Here is a 20569-nt window from a genome sequence, read left to right as displayed (position 1 = left end):
AGTAATGTGAGCCTCCTCATTATGCTCACCAATGTGCCTCTACCCTGACCTGGGACACCAGTTCAAGCAGGGAGTGGGTATTTCAGTCCCCATGCTCATTTAGGTCTTAGTTGTCCCATTTAGAAACAGCTCTGGATTGCAGCCACACACATTTTGGGGGAGAAGAATTCTTTCTTGAACTCCCCAGTGCATGGGGGCAAGAGGACATCCACTGCTATCCCTTTTCATTAAGTACAGGGTATTCCACTGAGCTGCACTGATCCTGCTCTCTGGGCCAGTGCAAGGATGAGGGGTCGTGGCCACCTCTTCCTTTCCCACTTTGGGGTAGCTTCTTCATCTCTTCTCCTTGTGGACTGATATAAGAGCCAGGCATGTTCTGGCCCTCATTCCTTAGATTGCCTTTGTTGCAAGTCCATAGTGGTACTGATTATGGTTGTGGTTTCTGTAATACATATACTTGTCCACAGGGAACTGAACTAATACCAACAAACCACTCCACACAGGCCACCAAACAATCTTCCAGATGGTAACAACTCTTGATTACAATGATCTGGAGTAGAAATGAAAGATTATGTCCAATTACCAATCTCTTGAGCCATCCAATTTTTAAAATAACAAGATAATGATTGTGATGTTTTGGGGTTCAGCCAGGTTGTGTCACCACCTGCCCTGAAATCCTCCTTTATTGGGCCTGTGGGGCCTTGTGTTGAATGCAATCCTGTTTTACCGCTTTCCCTATCTTTCCCCTGCTAGAGCTATCTGCAGAGCAGACTCCATCTAGGCCACAAGGGCACTAAAGTTACAAGAGATCAACGCACAGCTTATTACTTCAACTAGAATTAACAATTGCTTAAATTCAAATACAACACTGGGTTGGGTTTAGATGAAAAGTAAAACAAGTCTATTTAATCAAAAAGAGGGGGGCTTTAAAGGAGTTTAAGTACAAGAGATAAAGACAAAAATGCAAATAAAAGTAAAAATACAAGCAAATAAAAATAAAATATGCTTTCTATTGTCTAAGAACTAACTCAACAAGTTATAATCTTTGTTCAAGGTAGATTTCTCACCAATCGTTCTTCTTTCCAGCCAGGGATGACTTTGTCAAAGTCAGGACCTTCCATAACAGTACAAGGTGCTGGTTTCCCTAGTCTTCCTAGGTGAAAGATAACCAAAATCTTTGTGTCCCTCATATCTCTGAGTTCATTGACCGAGTTTCAAGAGGCAGAGTGACCTCATGTTGTTCTTCCCTTCCTGTGGATTTCCCATCTCAATGCTGATTCATATGTGAATAGGGCTTCCATTGTTTTGATTCCATAATACTTAATTTATATTGTCTGGGAGAGAACCTTTTTCTCCCTTTGTTTGGTCGCAGACTTTAAAATATAATTTCAGTGAGTATCCATAATTCCTCATATAGTGTTAATACATACATTTTACAATTATATTAATCACCATTAGTGTCATTAGCTTTCATAAAAGACTTTACATGATACACTGTTATAATACAGTAATATTGTATACAATCAATTCAATTATTTATCCTTTGAGGTTCAGACCCCATCTTTATAGTTGAGGCTTTCTCTCCCACTCACAAGGTTAATGGCTTTGTTTCCATTTTATGTAAATATGCCTTCATTGTCTCTGCCTGACAACCGAGCTAGTCAGCCAAGCAAATACATTCCATTGTCTAGGGCAGAGTGGGTTTATGAATTGCTTGCCAAACACATTCTAAAATATAAGTCTAGCAGCTATCCATAACTCTTTGTACATAACCCATACATACATCACATGAGAATACTAATGATCGGTGAATTATTAATTTTCCAGTTATATCTTACACGATACCTTTTAGATACAGACTATAACAAGTGTGTTAGCTGTAGTGAGTATGTGAGGCCAGATGAGCTGCTGACACAAAGTGGTGAACCATCAAGGGGTCTCTGTTACAATGATTAAATATTGGATGCTTTTTATAGTCTTAGGAGGATTATATAAACACAACATATTTTGTCTATTACTAAGCATACTATTAATCTTCTTTAGGAAAAATGCAAACAAATCCCCCCTTTGGAGCCTATCAAGCTCTTTTGGATAGTAGCTAGTAGTAATTGCAAATTTAGTTACTTTTTTTGAAAGATTATATCATATAAAAGGCAATGGGACAAACTCTGCCCGTAGATACGATATATCTGTCAACTTTTAAAAAAAATGCAGCAGCCAAAGAGCCCTCCTCCCCATCCAAAGCCAGGAAAATTATCTGGGCAAGACTCTCAGCCCTAGCTGCACAGTTGCATATATTAATTAATATGCTATATAAAGGTGCTACTACGTCTTTATACATTATTTTTCCAGGATAGTAGCCAAAGTATTTAGCTTTGCCCTGTTCTCCCATATTTCCTCAGGCCACACACACACATCCACTCCCACTCCCCCAAAAATATTTTATGGATCCTCTGCATAGGAACATTTTTGGGGTGTCAGTTGTTATGATGGCTTGCGAAGTAGAAAAGTTCAGTTTGTGCACAGAACTTTGAGATAGATTTTGTAATAGATTGTTCTGCTTTTTGGCATGGAAGCTATAGGAGCAAGTTGGCTTTTTTTAAAGCACTGTGCCTCTTATACTATGCAAAGATGGATATTGCAACAATATTAAGTAGGCAGGGGATGCAAAACCAATTGAAGTATCGCTCAATGTTCCTGAACTTACTTTCAGTAAAATTATGTGAATATTTAAACCAGAAGTTTATTACAAATGCCTGACTGAAAACGCGAGTTGAAGAGCTACACTAACGTTCTTCTGGAAATCTGTATCAGAGGCTTCAGGGCTGAATACTGAAACACTCTGACTGCTGTAATAATGCATCGCTGCCCTTAATTCTTCACTGTAGAATCAATCCACTGTTGGCTGCAGACACAATAGAAAGAAACTGATGGATTTCAGTATACTTGGATGATAAATCATTCATCCAGAGAAACAGCTAGACGCTCCATGTCTTAAGTAATAAGAAGTGTTGGGAACTTACATCCCCAGCAGCAAGTGACATCAAATGCTAACCAATCATGGAAAAACATATCTTTATTCTTTGGTACCTTTCCTACAAAAATGAGCATTGCTCAAAGAGAACAAAAAGTTTTGGTCAGCCAGAATATAGGAGAGAGGGAAAATCTAACATTCCATTCCAATAGAGAAACTTAATTCTTGGCAAGCCAATAAACTAGCATGAATTTGAAGGCCACAGTTTATCTACTGTTTGTAGAATTTATATTAGACTGTTATGGCCAAATCCTTTTCTATCTCTTGCTAGCTTAACTATCAAACTTTTTCCAGTTTACATCACACTTTGCCTGCACTGCTATCTGGACATTTACTGTCTTGCTCTCAGCGAGATATGTAGTTTGAGCACAACAGTGGGAGCCAGAGACTCGTCACTTCTCTGACAGCTGTCATGCTAGTTTCCACCTTGGCCTTGAATGAGGGAGAGAGGTGGAGTGACTTAATTTCCCCACCCATTTCTGGCTGGCCATAAAACATGAATTCTGTTTCATGCACAAATAAGCTGAGGTTTAAAAGTTTGTTTGCTCTGATGCAGAGTGAAAATGAGACTTTGAATCTTTTCATGAAAAAATGAGTAAGCGAGCTCCTGTCCCAGAATAGCTAATAGTGCAGGGGGTAGGGCAATAAACTGGCATGTAGGGGACTGATATTCAAGTCCCTGTTCTGCCTGAGTCAGTGCTCTAGAGTGAGTCAGTCTCTCTCTGGCCCAATGTATATTTAATTATTTATACACAGTGGAATGGCTTCAATATGAGAGACTAAAAAAGAACAAAAGGCTGAAGGCGGTTAGGTACTCACATAGGATGTGAGAGACTCAAGCTAAAGTCCTAGCTCTGAATTGAGCACAGCAGGACCTTTCACCTGGGTCTCACACATACCAGGTGAGTTCCCTAACCACTGATCTTTTGGCTATTTGGGGGTGGCATTCTCTCCCTCTCTAACTTTGACCAGAAATTCCATTCTGGACCTGAAAAACCTTCATCAAACTTGAAACTTTTCTTGGGAAGTGGCATTTTCTGGAAAAAAAAATCAACAATTTCCTGATCAGCTCTAGATAATACTGATCTTGCTACTTCACAGGGCATTATGAAAAAGAGAATTAATGGTTGTAAAATATTTTGAAGAGTAAAAGTGCTACATATGATGATCTCTTATTTTGTACTTGGTCTTTCCTGAGCAGACTATGGAGCATCATTTTCTTCAGAGGTGGAGACAAGAACCCATTTCAAATAATTTTTCAAGGCCTATAACTCTCAAATTTGAAGTACAATTGTCAGGAAGAGAATCTCACTCTGTACTCCCAGCTAATCATTATTTTGCCTTTGACTAAGTCCAAGGCTGCAAGAGCTCCACATTCCCCAAACTGACAATTAATTAATATCAGTTCAGCTAATTCATAGAGTTTAAGATGACTGATTAGCTAATCTGATCTCCTGTATGACACAAGTCATTCAAATGGCAGCTTGCCCCTGCTTCTGTATATTACTTATTTACAAAAGAGGAGGGAGAATGGCAAAGAAATTTGAGCCAGGACCTCTCAACATCAAGTCCTTCAGTTTTTGATGAGCCCAAATGGCACCACCAGACTTCAACTACCACGTGGCTAGAAAGGGCTGATTATGTACCTCTGTAATAGGGGGCTTGAAGGGCCAGTTGGCCTAGTGGTTGGAGTGCTTGACTTCCTGCTGCCTACTTCTGTGCTCAAGGTGCTTCAGTCTTTAAAGCAAGGGGTCGGGGAATCCAGGCGTTCCTACTCCACTGGGCCCCAGCTCAGGGCACTGTGTAAATCAACTCCTGAGTTGGGGAGCTCCCAGCAGGGAGTCTACGTTCACTGCCCTGGGCTACTTCCTACTGTTGCCCCTTCAGTTTGCAGCATGGCCCCTATAGTCCAAGTTCCTGGCTTGTCTCTAGGAGTGGCCCCTTTTGCACCCTAGGCAGCATCCTGCTGTGATTCCAGGTTCCTCTGGGTGGGAGAGCCATAAATTTGGTGGGTCATTACCCCCACAAGGTCTCCACGCTTCTAGATCTCTTTCTCTGTCTCTTTTGTCTAGAAAGATAATGCTTGGTTCCTAGTGGCTGCCTCTGCTGGCAGGCTAGTGAGCCTTCCTTCAGGTAGAGAAGCAGCTAGATTCTGCCTCTTCAGCAGTCAGCCACAAACTGAGCCAGGCTCTGGTCTTTTCTCTCCCCTCCAGGCCTGACATTTGCTGCTGGTATAATAGGGAGGGGCTAGCTGGGTCCAAAAGCTCTTTTTAACCTCGTCTGTGCTGTTGGGCCAATTTTACAGCCAGAAGCAAACTACCTTGCCACGGTGAACTGGGCAAGACTCTGCCCCTCTCATATTCCTATTTGTAGTGGAATGGACTTGGAGATTTAGGAACATACTAAAATACAGTAACACTTATTTTGGCCCATTTCTACCTCTAACATGATGGTGGCTCCTACCTTGAACATTTTAGATTGACAACTGGACCACTGCTGCTGCAATGTTGCTCTGTGACTACTAGCCATGATTTTTGGATGCTTCTTGTATCTCAAAGGATTTATCAGATACTGGCTGTCTGAACTGACCTAGCAGCGATAAACTATTCAGTAACTAATGCCCGCTGGGCATTACATGACCAAAATGCATGCTTCCATCCATGTATAGAATGAGATCAATGGTGATTTTATACTAACCCATTTCTGCCTGCCCATAAAGAATGTACTTATCATCAATCAAGTACACTCAGATGCAGTCTGACTCCATTCTCTCTTTTCACACATTGATGGGGGGAAATTAATGTCTTCATTGCGCCTGCCTATATACTACTTATCAGCTCTGATAAGTCATAGTCATAGCACACTTTGCTAATCTACTTTTATCTATGTGCTACAAAGAAATAATATAAATGATTAATCTTCTATGCTCTTTGATGAATCCTTCATGTACAGAGGTGTTTGTCAGACATAGCTAGGTTATGCATATGTTTCCTATAATCATCTTCACCTTAATGGTTATCCTGGTGATCAGTAAATGTGCTTTAAAAATCATACAATCCAATAATACCACAGTGATGGACATGGCATAAATTCCTACATAGACACTTCGCCACAATCACACAATATTACTATTTTAAACTGTAATGTTTTGGACTATTGCAGCATTTTTAAGGATTGTTCCATTATACTCTACTATTTGACCTTCATACAAAGTGTTAGTGAGCAGTAGTTTCTAAGTACATCCATTCTGACATCTCAAAGGGACTTAAGTAACACAACCTGTCATTTCTTCTACTGCTTTCACTGCACAAATGTTAATATACTAATAGATACAAGGAAGGATAAAAATGCAGGTAGTGCCAATGTTTTAATTTTATCATAGAAGTGCTTCATTTGCAAAAAGAACATTACTTCCAACATTGCACAGGCTAGTTATTTAAATGCATCCAGAGTATGCCAGAGCAAAGGTTCAAATAACTTGTGAGTGGGCATTCTGCCAGCCTAAAGATAGGAATGGGTGGAGACAGTGAAAAGACCATGTATGTGTATAGAGATAGAGGTGAGCAAGTCAACAAAAGCTTTGCTCATGTTAAGTACTTAAGAGTCTCTGGTCCTGACTGAGGACAAAACAAGAATAAGCTAAGTAAAAAGACAGAATATCCAAGCTTTATAGTGCAGGCTCCAATAGTCTGCTGGGATGTTATGGTGAGCATTAATACTTTTTTCCTATTAAAAAGTATTTTGTGAACACCACAAGAAAATTGTATTGTAATTTTAAAATTAATTTATGCTCACAAACAGTACTCCTCCTTTCCCCTCAAAGAACAACTGCAGTAAAGATAATGCTTCAAGTAAAGTTCCCCATACCTTCCCCTCAATCTTATCAAGAGGAGCAACTTCCAGGGTTGAGAAGATAATTTTGTTTCCCGAGACAACACAAAGATGCCAGTTTTAATGGTGATTTTTCGATGTGGACACTGTTACACGAGGAAGCAAAGAGACACTGCCAGACATTTCCTTAGCTTTAACTTTTCAGTCTTATTCACATCACCCATTTTTGTGGCTGGTAGAAGTCTCAGAAGCGATCCTCCTAATGTCTGCCCCTCCTAATTTTACATGTCTATTGTTAAAAGAAGATGCCATCTCTAATTCTGTAAACTCAAAATTTAATTCTGAATAGATTTGATTAAATTGGAATGTTGTACAAAGAGGGAGAAAGTTGATGGAAAGGACTTTTCTCCCTTTTTCTCTTTATACATAAAATCTTTGAAGAGGGGAAAAACACAACCACCTCCTCCCCCCCAAGCTTCTGCACTTTAGCTGACTGTTGCGAGTGGGTTAGCAGCTCGTGGAAGAGCACAGTGGTTTAGACACATGTACGAAGAGTACAGCAGTAAGTCTGAGGCCAGTCCATAAACCAGACGTGCAAATTCAAGGAAGAGGAGTTTTCTCTAATTTGCAATACACTCTAGTTTTCCAGTCTGCTGCCCAGCCCAGGCGGTACCTTCTGATGATTTTCAGCAGCGTGTGATTTAAAAACAGGCCAGTATAAGAGGGGCCATGGAAGGGCAGCAGGACAGATGTTACATGCTGCTTTACGAGTAGCCCAGTTTTTCAACCAAATCGACAGTACAGTAAATGGCCAGAAGAAAATCGATAGGCCGGGGGAACAGCGCAAGAGCCCCCGGGGGAAAGCAGGGGGCGACAAGGCTATATTTGCCCCACGCTGAGGAAGGAGAGCGGGCGGGAACCCAGAGGCTCGGGCTCTCTGCGCCTGTGCCCGTTGGGAGGCACGTTGCTGCAGGGCCGCGCCCCAGCCCGGTTTAGCAGCGCTGCGGGGAGGTTTCGCCCTTGCCGAGAGGTCGGGCGGTGTCCCGCGCTAGGGCGGCTGCGGAGGCGCAGGGTGGCACCCGCTCTCCCGTTAGGCGGCGGTTGAAGGGGGAGGGACCCGGCTCTCACGCGGCGGGCATCCCGCCTCAAAGGGGCGGAGCTCCGGGCACCCCGCCCCCTTCGCGGCGGCCCCGCCCGCTCTGGCCGGGTCACGGCCGGGAGCTCGGGAGGGGACGGGCCGCTGCGCTGCGACCGCTCCGCGGCACCGCCGGTGAGTCCAGGCCTCCAGACTTCCTGCGTCATGCGGCCCCTTCCCCCCCACAGCCAATAGGCGGCCGGGCCCTGGCGGCCAGGGGTTACAGTCCGCGGCGCGTCATCACCCCCGCCGGCGGGGCGTCCTTCGGTCGCTGCTGTTTGGGTGCGCGGGGCGGCCGGGAGCGGGGCGCGCCGGTCTGGCAGCTCCGCGCCATCCTCCCCTGCCGCTCCTGGGCGCGCCGGACGGGGCTCCCCGGCTGCGGCCGCGGAGCTGGCCAGGTGCGTGTCCACACAGCCCGGGGCCCGGGCGTGGGGCGGGCTGCGCGAGTGCCCGAGCCGGGGGGAGGGGGCTGCGCTGGGTTTCGCCCGTTGGCCGCCCACGTCCACAGAGCCGCTGTGCCCTGCTGTGGGGCGGCCTCTCCCCGCTGTGCCGCTCGTCCGGAGCCGGGCGGGGTGTGTGTGTGTGTGTGACGGGGGACGGGTCCCGTCGCGCTGGGTGGCGGGTGGCTGATGTGCGCGGGCGCCGTGGCGCGGGGGCCGCTGTAGGGTTATTCGCGCTCCCTCCTCAAGGATGTACGGCGGCGGCTGCTAAGGCTGCTCGTTGGCGGCACAAACCGCCTGTGTGTGTCTCGCCTGTCTCCCTTCAATGCCGGAGAGCGGCTGCTGCTCCTCTCTCTCCGCGCTCTGCTGTGGTAACCTCTCTGCCTTGCTTTCCCTGGGCTGCGCCGGCTGCTTTGTGGATGTTGGCGGCTTCTTGTTGTGACAGGAGAATGTGTGTGTGTCCGGGGCCCAGGCGGATCGGTATGTATCTTGCACTCCTCCTTGCTGAGTAGCTGGGGCTGGGGTCGGGTGGGAGTTAAGGAAGGGGTACACCACCTGTAGGAGAGAAGGGCTAGCTGGCTCCTAATGGGGGCTGATACCTGAGCCGCTAAAACTCCTGCCTAATGGTTCTTTTCTCCCCGACATCCCTTCTCAATAGGCTAGGTGGATCAGTTCATTTTCATGAACAACTCTGTCTCAGTTTTGAAACTGGCATGGGGTAGGTTTCATATTGTAAGATAAGGGGGTTTCTGATGCGATTAATTCATCCTCAGCACTTCGTAGGGAGGAACCAGTTTTTTGTGTGTAGCACCAAAATATGGTGATTTCTAATATATTGACCAATACAAATTTTATAGTGCCTTAAAAAGTTATAACACTATATATGCATACCTAAATAGTACATTACTATAGCGATAAGCACTATTTAAAAAAAAATCCAGAATGTGCAGAGCTATAAAAACAATGTCTACAGAATGGTATAAAACAGTTCTACGCACTATATAATGCATTTATGGTCTGAAAAGTGCTATTTCCAGGCCATTTAAGCCCTGGAGGCTCTTTTAAGGCAGGCGTGGCTCTAATCACTTGACAAGCTAACCAGTAATATTTCCAACTAATTTTGCCTTTTGAGTTCTTCCTGTTTCTTTGTCTTGTCCCAAATTTCTCACTACTTGGTTCTTAAAATACTTTGCGTGGACCACCATTAAAGTATCCTGTCTAGTCGTGGTCTGAGGCCATACTTTGTGTCAATGTTTATAGGGTTAACTGAGCAGGCTTGGAGTAATTCTGTACCTTGTCAGTGAATTCAGCACATCCCTTAACTGGTAGCATAATGAGCCAGGATTTATTAAAGCTGACATTTAAAATAGGCTGCTTATGCACATGTCAGTATAGGATGTGATCTGCTGTAAAATATACAGGGCAAGGAAAAGCTTAAGTATGTTTGCAGTTACAAAAACAAAAATGAAAAAACGTGAGCCTGCCCTCTCACTGCTTTTCTCTTTTAACTTCACAACTTCTCTCTGTATGTCTTCCCTATGTTGTTGGTGGCTGTGGGTTTTTTTAACTGATAAAGATAAGGTTTTCACTAACTTAACCTCTGGTGGCACTGCAGAACCAATACAGTTGCAAAACATTAGTTGTATTTTTGCTTCATCATGGATCAAACAACAAAAACTCAGCAGAGTTCTTTCTACAGAATTGGTAGGGTAGGGTGATTTGTGAAGATGAACACAATTTGACTTTGAAATTAGCAGTCATAAAACTTTGATGCAATAAACTTCTGATGAAGAACAAATACATAACACCCAATATCCACTCTTCTGACCATAAGTATACCTAAAGAACCTACTGAGACTTTTGTCTTGCTCAAAAAAAAAAAAATGCTACGTGAACATGACACTCAAACAATATGTATATAGAACTTTCTGCATATTTCTGTAATAGAAGGGACTATTACAGTTAGCTAGCAAAGTGGTTATGTAATGCTTTGTGTGTGTTCAAGCCTGTCGTTTTCAACCTATGTGCCCAGGTCAAATTGGAAGCTTTCTTGGACGAATGCCATCAACTTTAACAAGTTATAAGCTTTCACTCTAATTTTAAAAATAAATCAAACTACTAGACCTTATGGTCCAGATATGAATTGTGTGTAAACCAGTGCAGTGCTTTTTTTATTAAGTCTACAGACAGGTGTTTCAGTAAGTCTGCTGAAGCTGGGGAAAGTTGTGGACAACAGCAGAAATGAAAACTAACCAGTTTTGTGAGTTTTCACAGCTGGTATTAGGAGCCCCATAAGGTGCAATGGAAACAGACAACAATTGAGTCAGTTTTCACTGAGGCAGACATTAAAGCTATTCACAGTGGATGAAGATCCAAAAACAGCATTAGAAAAGGAGTAGAGTATCAGAGACACCACCACCATAGCTTTCAGAGTAGCAGCTGTGTTAGTCTGTATCCGCAAAAAGAAAAAGAGGACTTGTGGCACCTTAAAGACTAACAAATACAGAAAGGTGAAGGAGGGGAAGAGTAGTGAAGACCTTCACACCCACTTATCTCATGGCAGGAGCCAAGAAAATAACCGAGTATTATCCCTTCTAAAGCCTGCGGGGGAGGGCAGCTTCAAATTTATCAGACCCCTATTAGCTGGGGGCTGACCTAAATGATAGTCCTTGAGCTGAGTCTGGGGACAACATACCGGTAAGAATTTTAGCACCCTGCCCTTTCAGAGTAGTTGGTAGTTGGAGGCAGCCCTGGCTGCTCCGTTGCACGTTCACCTAGGATTGGGGTGGCAGTCTATTGTTACTAGTAGGTATAGTTTTCAGCATATTGGGTCTCTGGTAAAACTTCTGAGCTATGTGGCTGGGAGTGGGATGGGTGGGAGAGACTGAAGCTAAAAAGAGGAAGTGTGTATAAAAAGTGTGTAAAAATACAGACACCTACAAAGGGGAACTTTTTGAGGGGAAAATGGGAGAGGGGAGTGTGGAGGGAGAGAAGGAAGAGGAAATGTGCTGATGACACATGAAGAAAAGGGATACCATGATCTTATAGGGAAAAGTAGAATGAAACTGAGAAGTAAAAGGGCTGGATGAATTGTAATCACCAAATGTTATATTGGTATTTGTCAGTTTATTCAACAAATACTTGGTTCATTATGTGACTACCTTTATAGCTGGGCAAATGCATTCTTTAATACTGTTTGAAGTTAGTTGCATCACACAACTCTGATTAGTAACATTACTTATTATGTACTGATTTTTAATTGTACGACTTTAGCAGGGACCATGATCTGGAGGGATGCGGTGGTGTTCAGTGCAAGTATCTTCAAGCTAGCTTCTTCCTAGGGGAGATGTTCTTGAGTAATCTATTCAGTTGCTAGGTAGAATACTCTTGCTTGATTCCTTTGTAGTAGATCTCCTGTCTTAAACCTTTCTAGCAAGAAGCCACTTTCTTAATCTCGGGTGGGGATTTGAAATCTGTCATCCTGGCCTCTTGCACAAAGCTTGCAAATAAAAGCCTTAACTAAAAAAATCCCTTTTTAGTTTATAAGTGAGAGACTAGTTTTGTAATGAGAATTTTTTAATAAAGAACACTGACATCTTATTCTGGACACTTTTTCCCTGAGAATAAGACATTGGAACAAACTATAGTATCTATTAATTGAAAATGTACATGCTCTCAAGTTGTTTCTACAAAACAGAAGGCCATTATTATAAGACCTAATCTGCAGGTAAAGTAACTCCTTGCTTAAAGTTGTAGTTATGTTCCTGAAAAATGTGACTTTAAGTGAAACAGTGTTAAGCGAATCCAATTTCCCCATAAGATTTAATGTAAATAGGGGGAGTTAGGTTCCAGGGAAATTTTTTTCACCACACACACACAGTATAAGTTTTAAACAAACAATTTAATAGTGTACACAGCAATGATGATTGTGAAGCTTGGTCGAGGTGGTGAATTTAGAGGGTGGAGGAGGGTGGGATATTTCCCAGGGAATGCCTTACTGCTAACCCTCAAGGGTTAACATGTTGTTAATGTAGCCTCATACTCTACAAGGTAGCACAAATTGAGGGAGGGGGGACAGCATTGCAGCAGAGAGAGACACTCTGGTGTGTGGGGGAGAGAAATGTGCATTGCCCCTTTAAATATGCTGACCTCATTATAAGTACATTGCCTTTAAAAAGATCAGGAAGTTGAGATAGCAGCTGCAGCCAGTGAGCTCTCTCCATCCTGAGCCCCCCCTCCCCCTGTCCTGTCCCATCCCCACCCTGCTCTGTATGGAGAAGGGGTAAGTAGGGGGGAGGGGGACACCCTAACATTAGCCCCCCCTGCCCTTCCCCTCCCCTGCACAAAAAGTAGGAGGCTCTGGGGAGCAGCTCCAAGGCAGAGGGCAGGAGCAGCACATGGCAGTGGGGGGGAAGGGACAGCTGAACTGCCAGCAATTGATAGCTTGCTGGGCGGCTGCTGCACAGGGAACTTAGGGGAGCAGGGAGCTGATGGGGGGGAGGGCGCGGCTCATCTATGTTATAATATTTGGTTTTCAGACTCTCAATTTAAGGGGCATTCCTAAAGTTAATAGAACTGTCAGTGCAGATAACTTTGTGTAGGTCCCTCTAGAAGGCCTAATTTAAACAGGGGACTATGTATATACTGTCCCACAGTGTGCACCTAAGTGTTGCTCTGTAACTCCCCCATGTGGACAGTGTGGGCATAAACCTAAAGGTCTCACGTTTGCACTAATGGTCTCTTCAAAGTCCAATAATTATTTTAGTAAGGAAGCTTCCAAACTAATCTAAACAGTTTAAGAATTTACTAGAAAGAGCCTCCACACTGGACAGGCTTCTGATGTAGAAGAGGCTTTAGTTAATGTTCTTGAGACTTAATTATATTTCTGTAGAAACTTCAAAGAGGACTACTTAAGGTGCACTTGGGACCTTTATGTTTGCACCTGCAGCATCCACATGGGGGAGTTAAAGCACAGCAGTTTGGTGTGCACTGCTGTTTGTGCCCCCCTTAGTCCGAATTGCAGGGCAATGTAGATGTGCCCTCAGTTTGAAGAATTTCAGAGCTCCTCCTTGTATCTGCCAGCATTGAGGCACTCTTCTTACCTCACCACTTCTAGCTTGGGATTAGTTTTGCTCCCTCCACAGCATCCTCTGGCTCCTGTTGGCCCAGGAAGTGAGACTGGGAAATGAAAGCAGACTTCCAAGGAGTGGCTTGCTAACCTCCAATTTCTTTGAATTTATATTGGCAACCCGCCTAACCATACAAGGATGGTACTCATTTAACTTCCTACCTTATGTCTGGTACAAAAGACCAAAATATCTAAATCAAATATTTAAGTACAGTATAGTTCATGTTGCTCCTGAACAAGATGATACACTTTTGCAAGCATTTTTTTCACACTGCCTTTCCCTCTTCCTCTTCTGTAAAAGGACTCTGTGTGTGGGTGTATAATGGTGTACAATTTCATCAACTTTACGATTTTCTTCACTGTCTTGAAACACTAACTTATTTTGTTCTGTAGCTAAGCTTTCTATGATACAAATCTATCTATGCTAAAGCTAACTGCTTCACTAAACCTAGTGGTGTATTGTTTTTTTTTCCCGTCCTGTCTTTCAGCAATTCCTGTCAGAAGCTCCAGACTGCCATTATTCTCTGATGCCATGCCAGCACCAACTCAACTGTTTCCATTGATTCGTAACTGTGAGATTGGCAGGATATACAGTACAGTGTGCTACTGCCATCACAAACATCTTTGTTGTCTGTCACCTCATTTGGCTCACAATCATTTGAGATGTGCACCTCAAAAGAAACTTGCAACACTCTGTCCAAAAGAGAATTTTAATCAGTTTATCCATGCAAGGAGCTATGTTTCCACACCACAGAGATTTTACCTCACTCCTCCACAGGTCAACAGCATTTTGAAGGCAAATGAATACAGCTTTAAAGTCCCAGAATTTGATGGCAAAAATGTAAGTTCTATTCTTGGCTTTGATAGCAACCAGTTGCCTGCTAATGCTCCAATAGAAGACAGGAGGAGTGCGGCGACATGCTTACAAACAAGAGGAATGCTTCTAGGTGTATTTGATGGCCATGCAGGCTGTGCTTGTGCTCAGGCTGTCAGCGAAAGACTCTTCTACTACATTGCTGTCTCTTTGTTACCTCACGAGACTCTACTTGAAATAGAAAATGCAGTGGAGAGTGGCCGTGCCCTGTTGCCCATCTTACAGTGGCACAAGCATCCCAATGATTATTTTAGTAAGGAAGCTTCCAAACTGTATTTCAACAGTTTAAGAACTTACTGGCAGGAGCTCATAGACCTCAACACTGGAGAGACTACTGATGTAAAGGAGGCTTTAATTAATTCTTTCAAGAGGCTTGATAATGATATTTCATTAGAAGCTCAAGTGGGAGATCCAAACTCTTTTCTCAATTACTTGGTACTGCGAGTGGCATTTTCAGGAGCAACCGCCTGCGTGGCTCATGTAGATGGTGTTGATTTGCATGTTGCTAATACTGGTGACAGCAGGGCAATGCTTGGTGTTCAAGAAGAAGATGGATCTTGGTCTGCACTTGCTCTGTCCTATGATCATAATGCCCAGAATGAAAGTGAAATAGAACGAGTAAAACTGGAGCACCCAAAGTCTGAAGAGAAAAGTGTTGTAAAACAAGATAGGCTGTTAGGCTTATTGATGCCTTTCAGAGCTTTTGGTGATGTGAAATTCAAATGGAGCATTGAACTTCAGAAGAGAGTGATAGAATCGGGCCCAGATCAGTTGAATGACAATGAGTATACGAAGTTTATCCCTCCTAACTATTACACTCCTCCATATCTCACAGCTGAGCCAGAGGTCATACATCACAAATTAAGGCCGCAGGATAAATTCCTGGTGTTGGCTACAGATGGCCTGTGGGAGACCATGCATAGGCAAGACGTGGTTAGAATTGTAGGAGAGTATCTCACTGGAGTTCATCACCAACAGCCAATAGCCGTTGGTGGTTATAAGGTAACTCTGGGACAGATGCATGGTCTCCTAACAGAAAGGAGAGCCAGAATCTCCTCTGTATTTGAAGATCAGAATGCAGCAACTCATCTGATACGTCATGCAGTGGGAAATAATGAGTTTGGCACTGTTGATCATGAGCGGCTGTCCAAGATGCTTAGTCTTCCAGAAGAGTTGGCTAGGATGTACAGAGATGACATTACAATTATTGTGGTGCAGTTCAACTCTCATGTTGTAGGTGCATGTCAAAATGAGGAATTCTGAAATTTAAATGGATGTACAATTTACCAAAGTTGTCAGAAGGAGTAGTCTGATCAGAAGACAAAAATATACTTGGTGAACAAACCAGAGTGTCTGCTTATTTGAATTAAAATGTGTGCAAGTACATTTCTCCCTCCCTTGCCCAAAGTTTTATTAACTGTGGAAAGTGCTATTGAACTAACAGTCTTCCAAGAAGATAGCCCAAGTTGGAAAGAGGGACTCGAAACAAGTTTGCACTATTGAATCAATGAATGCTGCTAGAACAATATTTTGGGTTTGGTAGTGGTAGGTGAGAGTGAGGGGATAGCTAATTCTTTATTGATCATCACACTGTTTTGACTAGTCATGAAACAAAGCCTGTATGTAAACATATGTAAATATCTATATGGCTATCTTACTAGATAAAGATAGGAATCTTGTTGAATATCAAAATTGATAGGAATGAATTTTTGTCTGCAAAGTAGATATGGTTATTCTGCATGTATGTGTGGTGTTTTGACCTTTTATATTTTTTTCTCCCTAGGGAAAGAAAGATGCTGTAAGTAGTAGGAAACTGACTTGATAAACGCTATCCTTGAGTTTTTTCCCCAATTTTGCTTAGACAATGTCATTCTTCACTTAACATTCTAGGCAACTATATATGTATTTTTAACTTTCAAATGCAACTCTTTAAGCCATAATCAACCAGCTCTTAAGATAACTGGGCTAAGCATATTGGGATCTCATAGTAACTTATAAAAATGCAGTTTTAAATTCCCTCATGCTGATAGTCTTCTGCCTTTTGGGGGGGGATTTTTTGCACAACTTTAAGGGCAATAATATCTTTCTGCCATCACTGAAAAATCAACTGCATAAGAAAATTCCATTATGGAAGACTTCAGCTTGCAGTATGAAACCATAACTCTGCCTTTTTTGCAAAATATGGAAGTATTTTCAGTCAGAACTGTGATGCCTGTTCAAAAGGTCACATCCTTGGCAGGCAATACTACTGTCTGGTACCAAAAATCGCCTCTAATCACATGATGAATTCTAATATGAACTTCTGAAGAGACTAGAAAATCACTGTTGGCTATTTGGTGGCTTAGTAAATTAGCACTCATGTTAACTTCTTCTGTTGTGGTAGTTTCAGTTGGGTCACATGTACTGGATTACTTAAATATCAACATCGGGAAATTCACTAATGTTTTACATAGGCAGGTAAATTGAAAACATCATAAAGATTTAAATAGTTTTCTCTATTAGTACACCTAACTGGCCTGCATGTTGTATGCATAACAATAGTTGCTTTCTTGGCATTACAGCATCAATTACTGTAAATCCTTTGAAAGAACTCAATCAGTGAATGCATGTTCTCTTGCATTCACAATTTCATGATAGAAGAAAGTCTCTTAAATGGTTCTGTTATGACTGAATTGCAAAGTTAAAAGGAGATTACATGGTATTTCAGACTAAATTTTATGCAACTGTAACTGCTGAACACTACTCTAAAGTAGGCATAGAGGCCATCATATCAAGTTTTCAGTCCCTCTTTATTACCTTTTTATATCTAAATAAGCATAACCTAAAACTGAGGGCTTTCTCAACTCAAATAGTATCAGTGGCCCTTTATACACTTAAATTCTTGAATTCAAAAACTTATAATTCTTGTTTTTATTGTAGAAACTTTCTTGATTACATGTATTCTCCTAGTAAGTAGTTGTGAGCTTGTTTATAGAGGCCCTGGAGCAGTTATAGGTCACCATGTTCAATATCTTCTATGTTGCATTATAATTATAAACAAAAAAAAAAGTCAGGAAGGTGTTTAACTCCTTTTTGGAGTTCTCCATTATAATTAACTTAGTTAGAGAATCTTCTGAGTCAAATTTCATATGATATGTGTTGTAAAAACATAAAGTTTCTTGTCTTGGTCGATCATTAAGCGACTTGAGTTTTCCAATAAATACTATACTGCCAAGAAAGCCTATCACAAACACTGAACTTGTTTATAGTACACACTTTCATCTTACAAATGGTGTGCAGCCTTAACTGCCTGCAGCCTTAACAAAATATGTTGGTCTTCCCTCTCTGAGTAGAAGAAACTTGATCTTTACAGCAGAGCTTGCTTCATTTCCTCCCTTCTCCCGCTACTCCTCCTGTCCCCCCCGTCTCCCCACAGCAAATTGAGGATGTTGTCTGGATGTTCATATTTTTGGAATGTGAATGGCAAACTGGCCCTTTGGGGAGGAGGGAACAAACTATAATGCTGTCCTAAACAAGTGTTGGTTGTTAGTCATCATTGGCTTTGTATGTTGCATATTAATGACTAAATGTCATTAGATAGGTCAATGTGTTCTTTTGGCCTCTATTATGCTGTCTTTCATTCACTTACAAAATGTATTTAAGCTGTTACATTATTTAGACTTTGTTACACTTTTCTACTGTTTAAATATTTCAATGTATGTATTATGTTTGTGTGGCTCTCACTATGGGTTTGGTACAAGTCATAACTGGTTAAACCTAACACGATCCTCTATGTACAGCATTCACTTATAAAAAGCTTGTTTTCTTTCATACAAAAGATGCACATATACAGGATCAAATGAACCAGTATTTATGTATGGGCTGGAGACTTACTCAAAATGTATGCAGTGAACTGAAGCAGTATAACTACTTATTAAATGCCATGTGACATAATCTACAACAGTCTTCTAATAGACTTCAATAAAAAGATCAGTTATACAGACATCACTGTGTATAAGGTAACATTTTGTTCTGTAACACACAAGGAACATTATTTTGCCTTTTCCCCTAAAAGCCTGCTATGGGAGGAGTTCTAACACATTACAGTACTGCCAGAATTGAAGCTACATTCTGTTAGGCTTTGTACAACAATGTCTAGTGAGAGAGTCCCTGCTCTGAAAAACTTATTCTAAATTGACAAAGCGTTGGATAGGAAAACGGGAGCGATGTGACTTCTTTGCCAGGGTAATACATCAAGTTAGAGCCAGTTTGAGAATGCAGGTCTCAACTCACAGCATGGGAACCTGGATACTGGACTATATTGCTGTCTTTAATTCTGAGCCCAGCTACCCTGAAGCTTGTCTCTCCTGTACATACTAATATTACTGTGTATATCCTCTATTGATCTTCCTATTAATCTTCATGGGTGGTTGAGGGGTGAGCCTGGGTAACACCAACTGTCAAACTCAAACTGTTCTCTATTAAACTTGGGCCCTGCACCTTTTCTACTATGAATATGACATGCAATGGACCATACTCAATCTGCAATAAGGAAATGAATGTGTCTAATATGCAAAAACATCTGATGTGATGGTATAAGTCAGTTGTGTGGAACTCCCAATTTTTTTTTGCTGGCGCGGGGGTGTTGCATGACCCCTCTTGTTGCTTCCCTTTGCTTCCCCGATCAGAAAGTCATTTTTCTGCAGGGAAGTAAAGAAACCTGCGGGGGACATGAAGTCTCTGCATGCTCAGTGGCCCAGAATTCCCCCAGCAGTAGATAGTTCTATCTGACTTCAGGAATAGTTCTTCCTAACTTCTTGCCTAAATTTTGTTTATAGTTGAAGTTAAGTCAAGACCACATTTAAACTTAAGTGTTGTGGCGAGAACACTGTTGTAGAATAGTAACTGACCTTTGTTGAGGCACTCCTGCTTCCTAACTTGCCTAAAGCCCCAACCCCCAACAGTGCCTGCTTTGGCATGGATCCGTTCACAGTTCCTGGTCTTGATTACCACCTATGGTGAGCTGCATATCCAGTCCCAGCTGGAGAGAAGAGTAACTGGAATGCAGTCATCTACAAGATACTGTCAGAGCAAATTAAGGTGAGTGGCGCTCCCAGATCTTGTCCCAGTACCAAGTCAAAACAAAGGAGCTTCTGCAGAAGTACTTGAAGACAAGGGACAAGAACAGGATCTCTGGTAATACTGGTATTACTTGTCCATATTATGAGCAGCTTGACTGTTTCCACCTCCCTCAAAGAATGATGTGGTCGACAGTTGTTTTCCAGAAAGCAAATGAGACAACAGTGCAAGCACCCCAGGACAGAATTGTAAGTGTCTTTAGACCTCACATATAGTATGAGGTCTGAGCAGGAGCACAGATTTCCAGGCAGCCAGGAACTGTAGGGAATGGCAGACTCAGACTACAGAAGAGTCCCACATGTACAGCCACCCTGAAATACTTCAAAGGGGACCTCTGCTAGTAGGTATTGTGCTGTATTACAATAAGCTGTACAGGGAGAGGGGATTTAAACTTTTCTAGTTACAGTAATAACATAAGAAAGGCCATACTGGATCAGACCAATGATCCCTCTAGCCCAGTATCCTGTCTTCTGACAGTGGCCAACACCAGGTGCTTCAGAGAGAATGAACAAAACAGGCAATTATTGAGTGATCACTTCCAGCTTCTGACAGTCTGTGTCCTTGGTTTTCCTGTTCTACTTTTTTCCTGATTTCTCGTAGTAGCGACACCACCACTGCCTTTGTATACATCAGCCTTATCACCTGCTAAAATGTTCTCAAACTGCCAAAGCAGGAAAAAAGATGAGCGGAAAAGTTCAGGAAAGTAATGCCTGCATCAAACTAGAGGGCCACAAAGGCAGAAAGAGGGTGGCAGGAGCAATCCCAAAGGCTTGAAAGGCAGTGTATGGCCCTGGAAAGGAACATGATACAGAGGCCAACAACTATGCTATGATACCTTTTGTTACAAAGGTCAAGCACTGTCCCCCATCCTTGTGCTGTCCACTACGGTGAACATACCATTCTGTAACTTCCCTTTCAATCAATCTAATTCCAGGTGTTTCCATTGCCACTCAACCCACCTGGAGATGGAGAATCAGAACTGTTTCAAGTGCCCCACCTACAGGAGCTT

General features: G+C 42.4%; 1 protein-coding gene across 3 annotated transcripts; it reads left to right on the top strand.

Annotated features, from left to right (window-relative positions):
• The first annotated feature begins 880 nt into the window (after positions 1-880).
• Positions 881-18426, top strand: PDP1 (pyruvate dehydrogenase phosphatase catalytic subunit 1). 3 transcript variants are annotated; one of them, XM_043539349.1, is made up of 3 exons: positions 8035-8135; positions 8886-8920; positions 14057-18426. In XM_043539349.1, exons 2-3 carry the CDS (start codon positions 8890-8892, stop codon positions 15703-15705), a joined length of 1680 nt encoding a protein of 559 aa, XP_043395284.1. In that variant the 5' UTR covers positions 8035-8135; positions 8886-8889; the 3' UTR covers positions 15706-18426. The 3 variants fall into 3 exon arrangements, with proteins under 3 accessions (XP_037748219.1, XP_043395284.1, XP_037748218.1); XM_037892291.2 differs by lacking the exon at positions 8886-8920 and having other exon boundaries at positions 881-8135; XM_037892290.2 differs by lacking the exons at positions 8035-8135; positions 8886-8920 and adding an exon at positions 8144-8398.
• Positions 18427-20569: the final 2143 nt, after the last annotated feature.

This window comes from Chelonia mydas, chromosome 2, assembly GCF_015237465.2.
Source record: "Chelonia mydas isolate rCheMyd1 chromosome 2, rCheMyd1.pri.v2, whole genome shotgun sequence".
NCBI classification, from domain to species: Eukaryota; Metazoa; Chordata; order Testudines; family Cheloniidae; genus Chelonia; species Chelonia mydas.
Note: the sequence above shows the minus strand (reverse complement) of the source record. Positions and strands in the feature narration are given on the sequence as shown.

Coding starts and splice junctions, on each gene's coding strand:
- PDP1 (XM_043539349.1), top strand. CDS start 8,890: ATGTGTGTGTGTCCGGGGCCCAGGCGGATCG. Junction 8,921..14,056: donor TCCGGGGCCCAGGCGGATCG/GTATGTATCTTG, acceptor CCTGTCTTTCAG/CAATTCCTGTCAGAAGCTCC.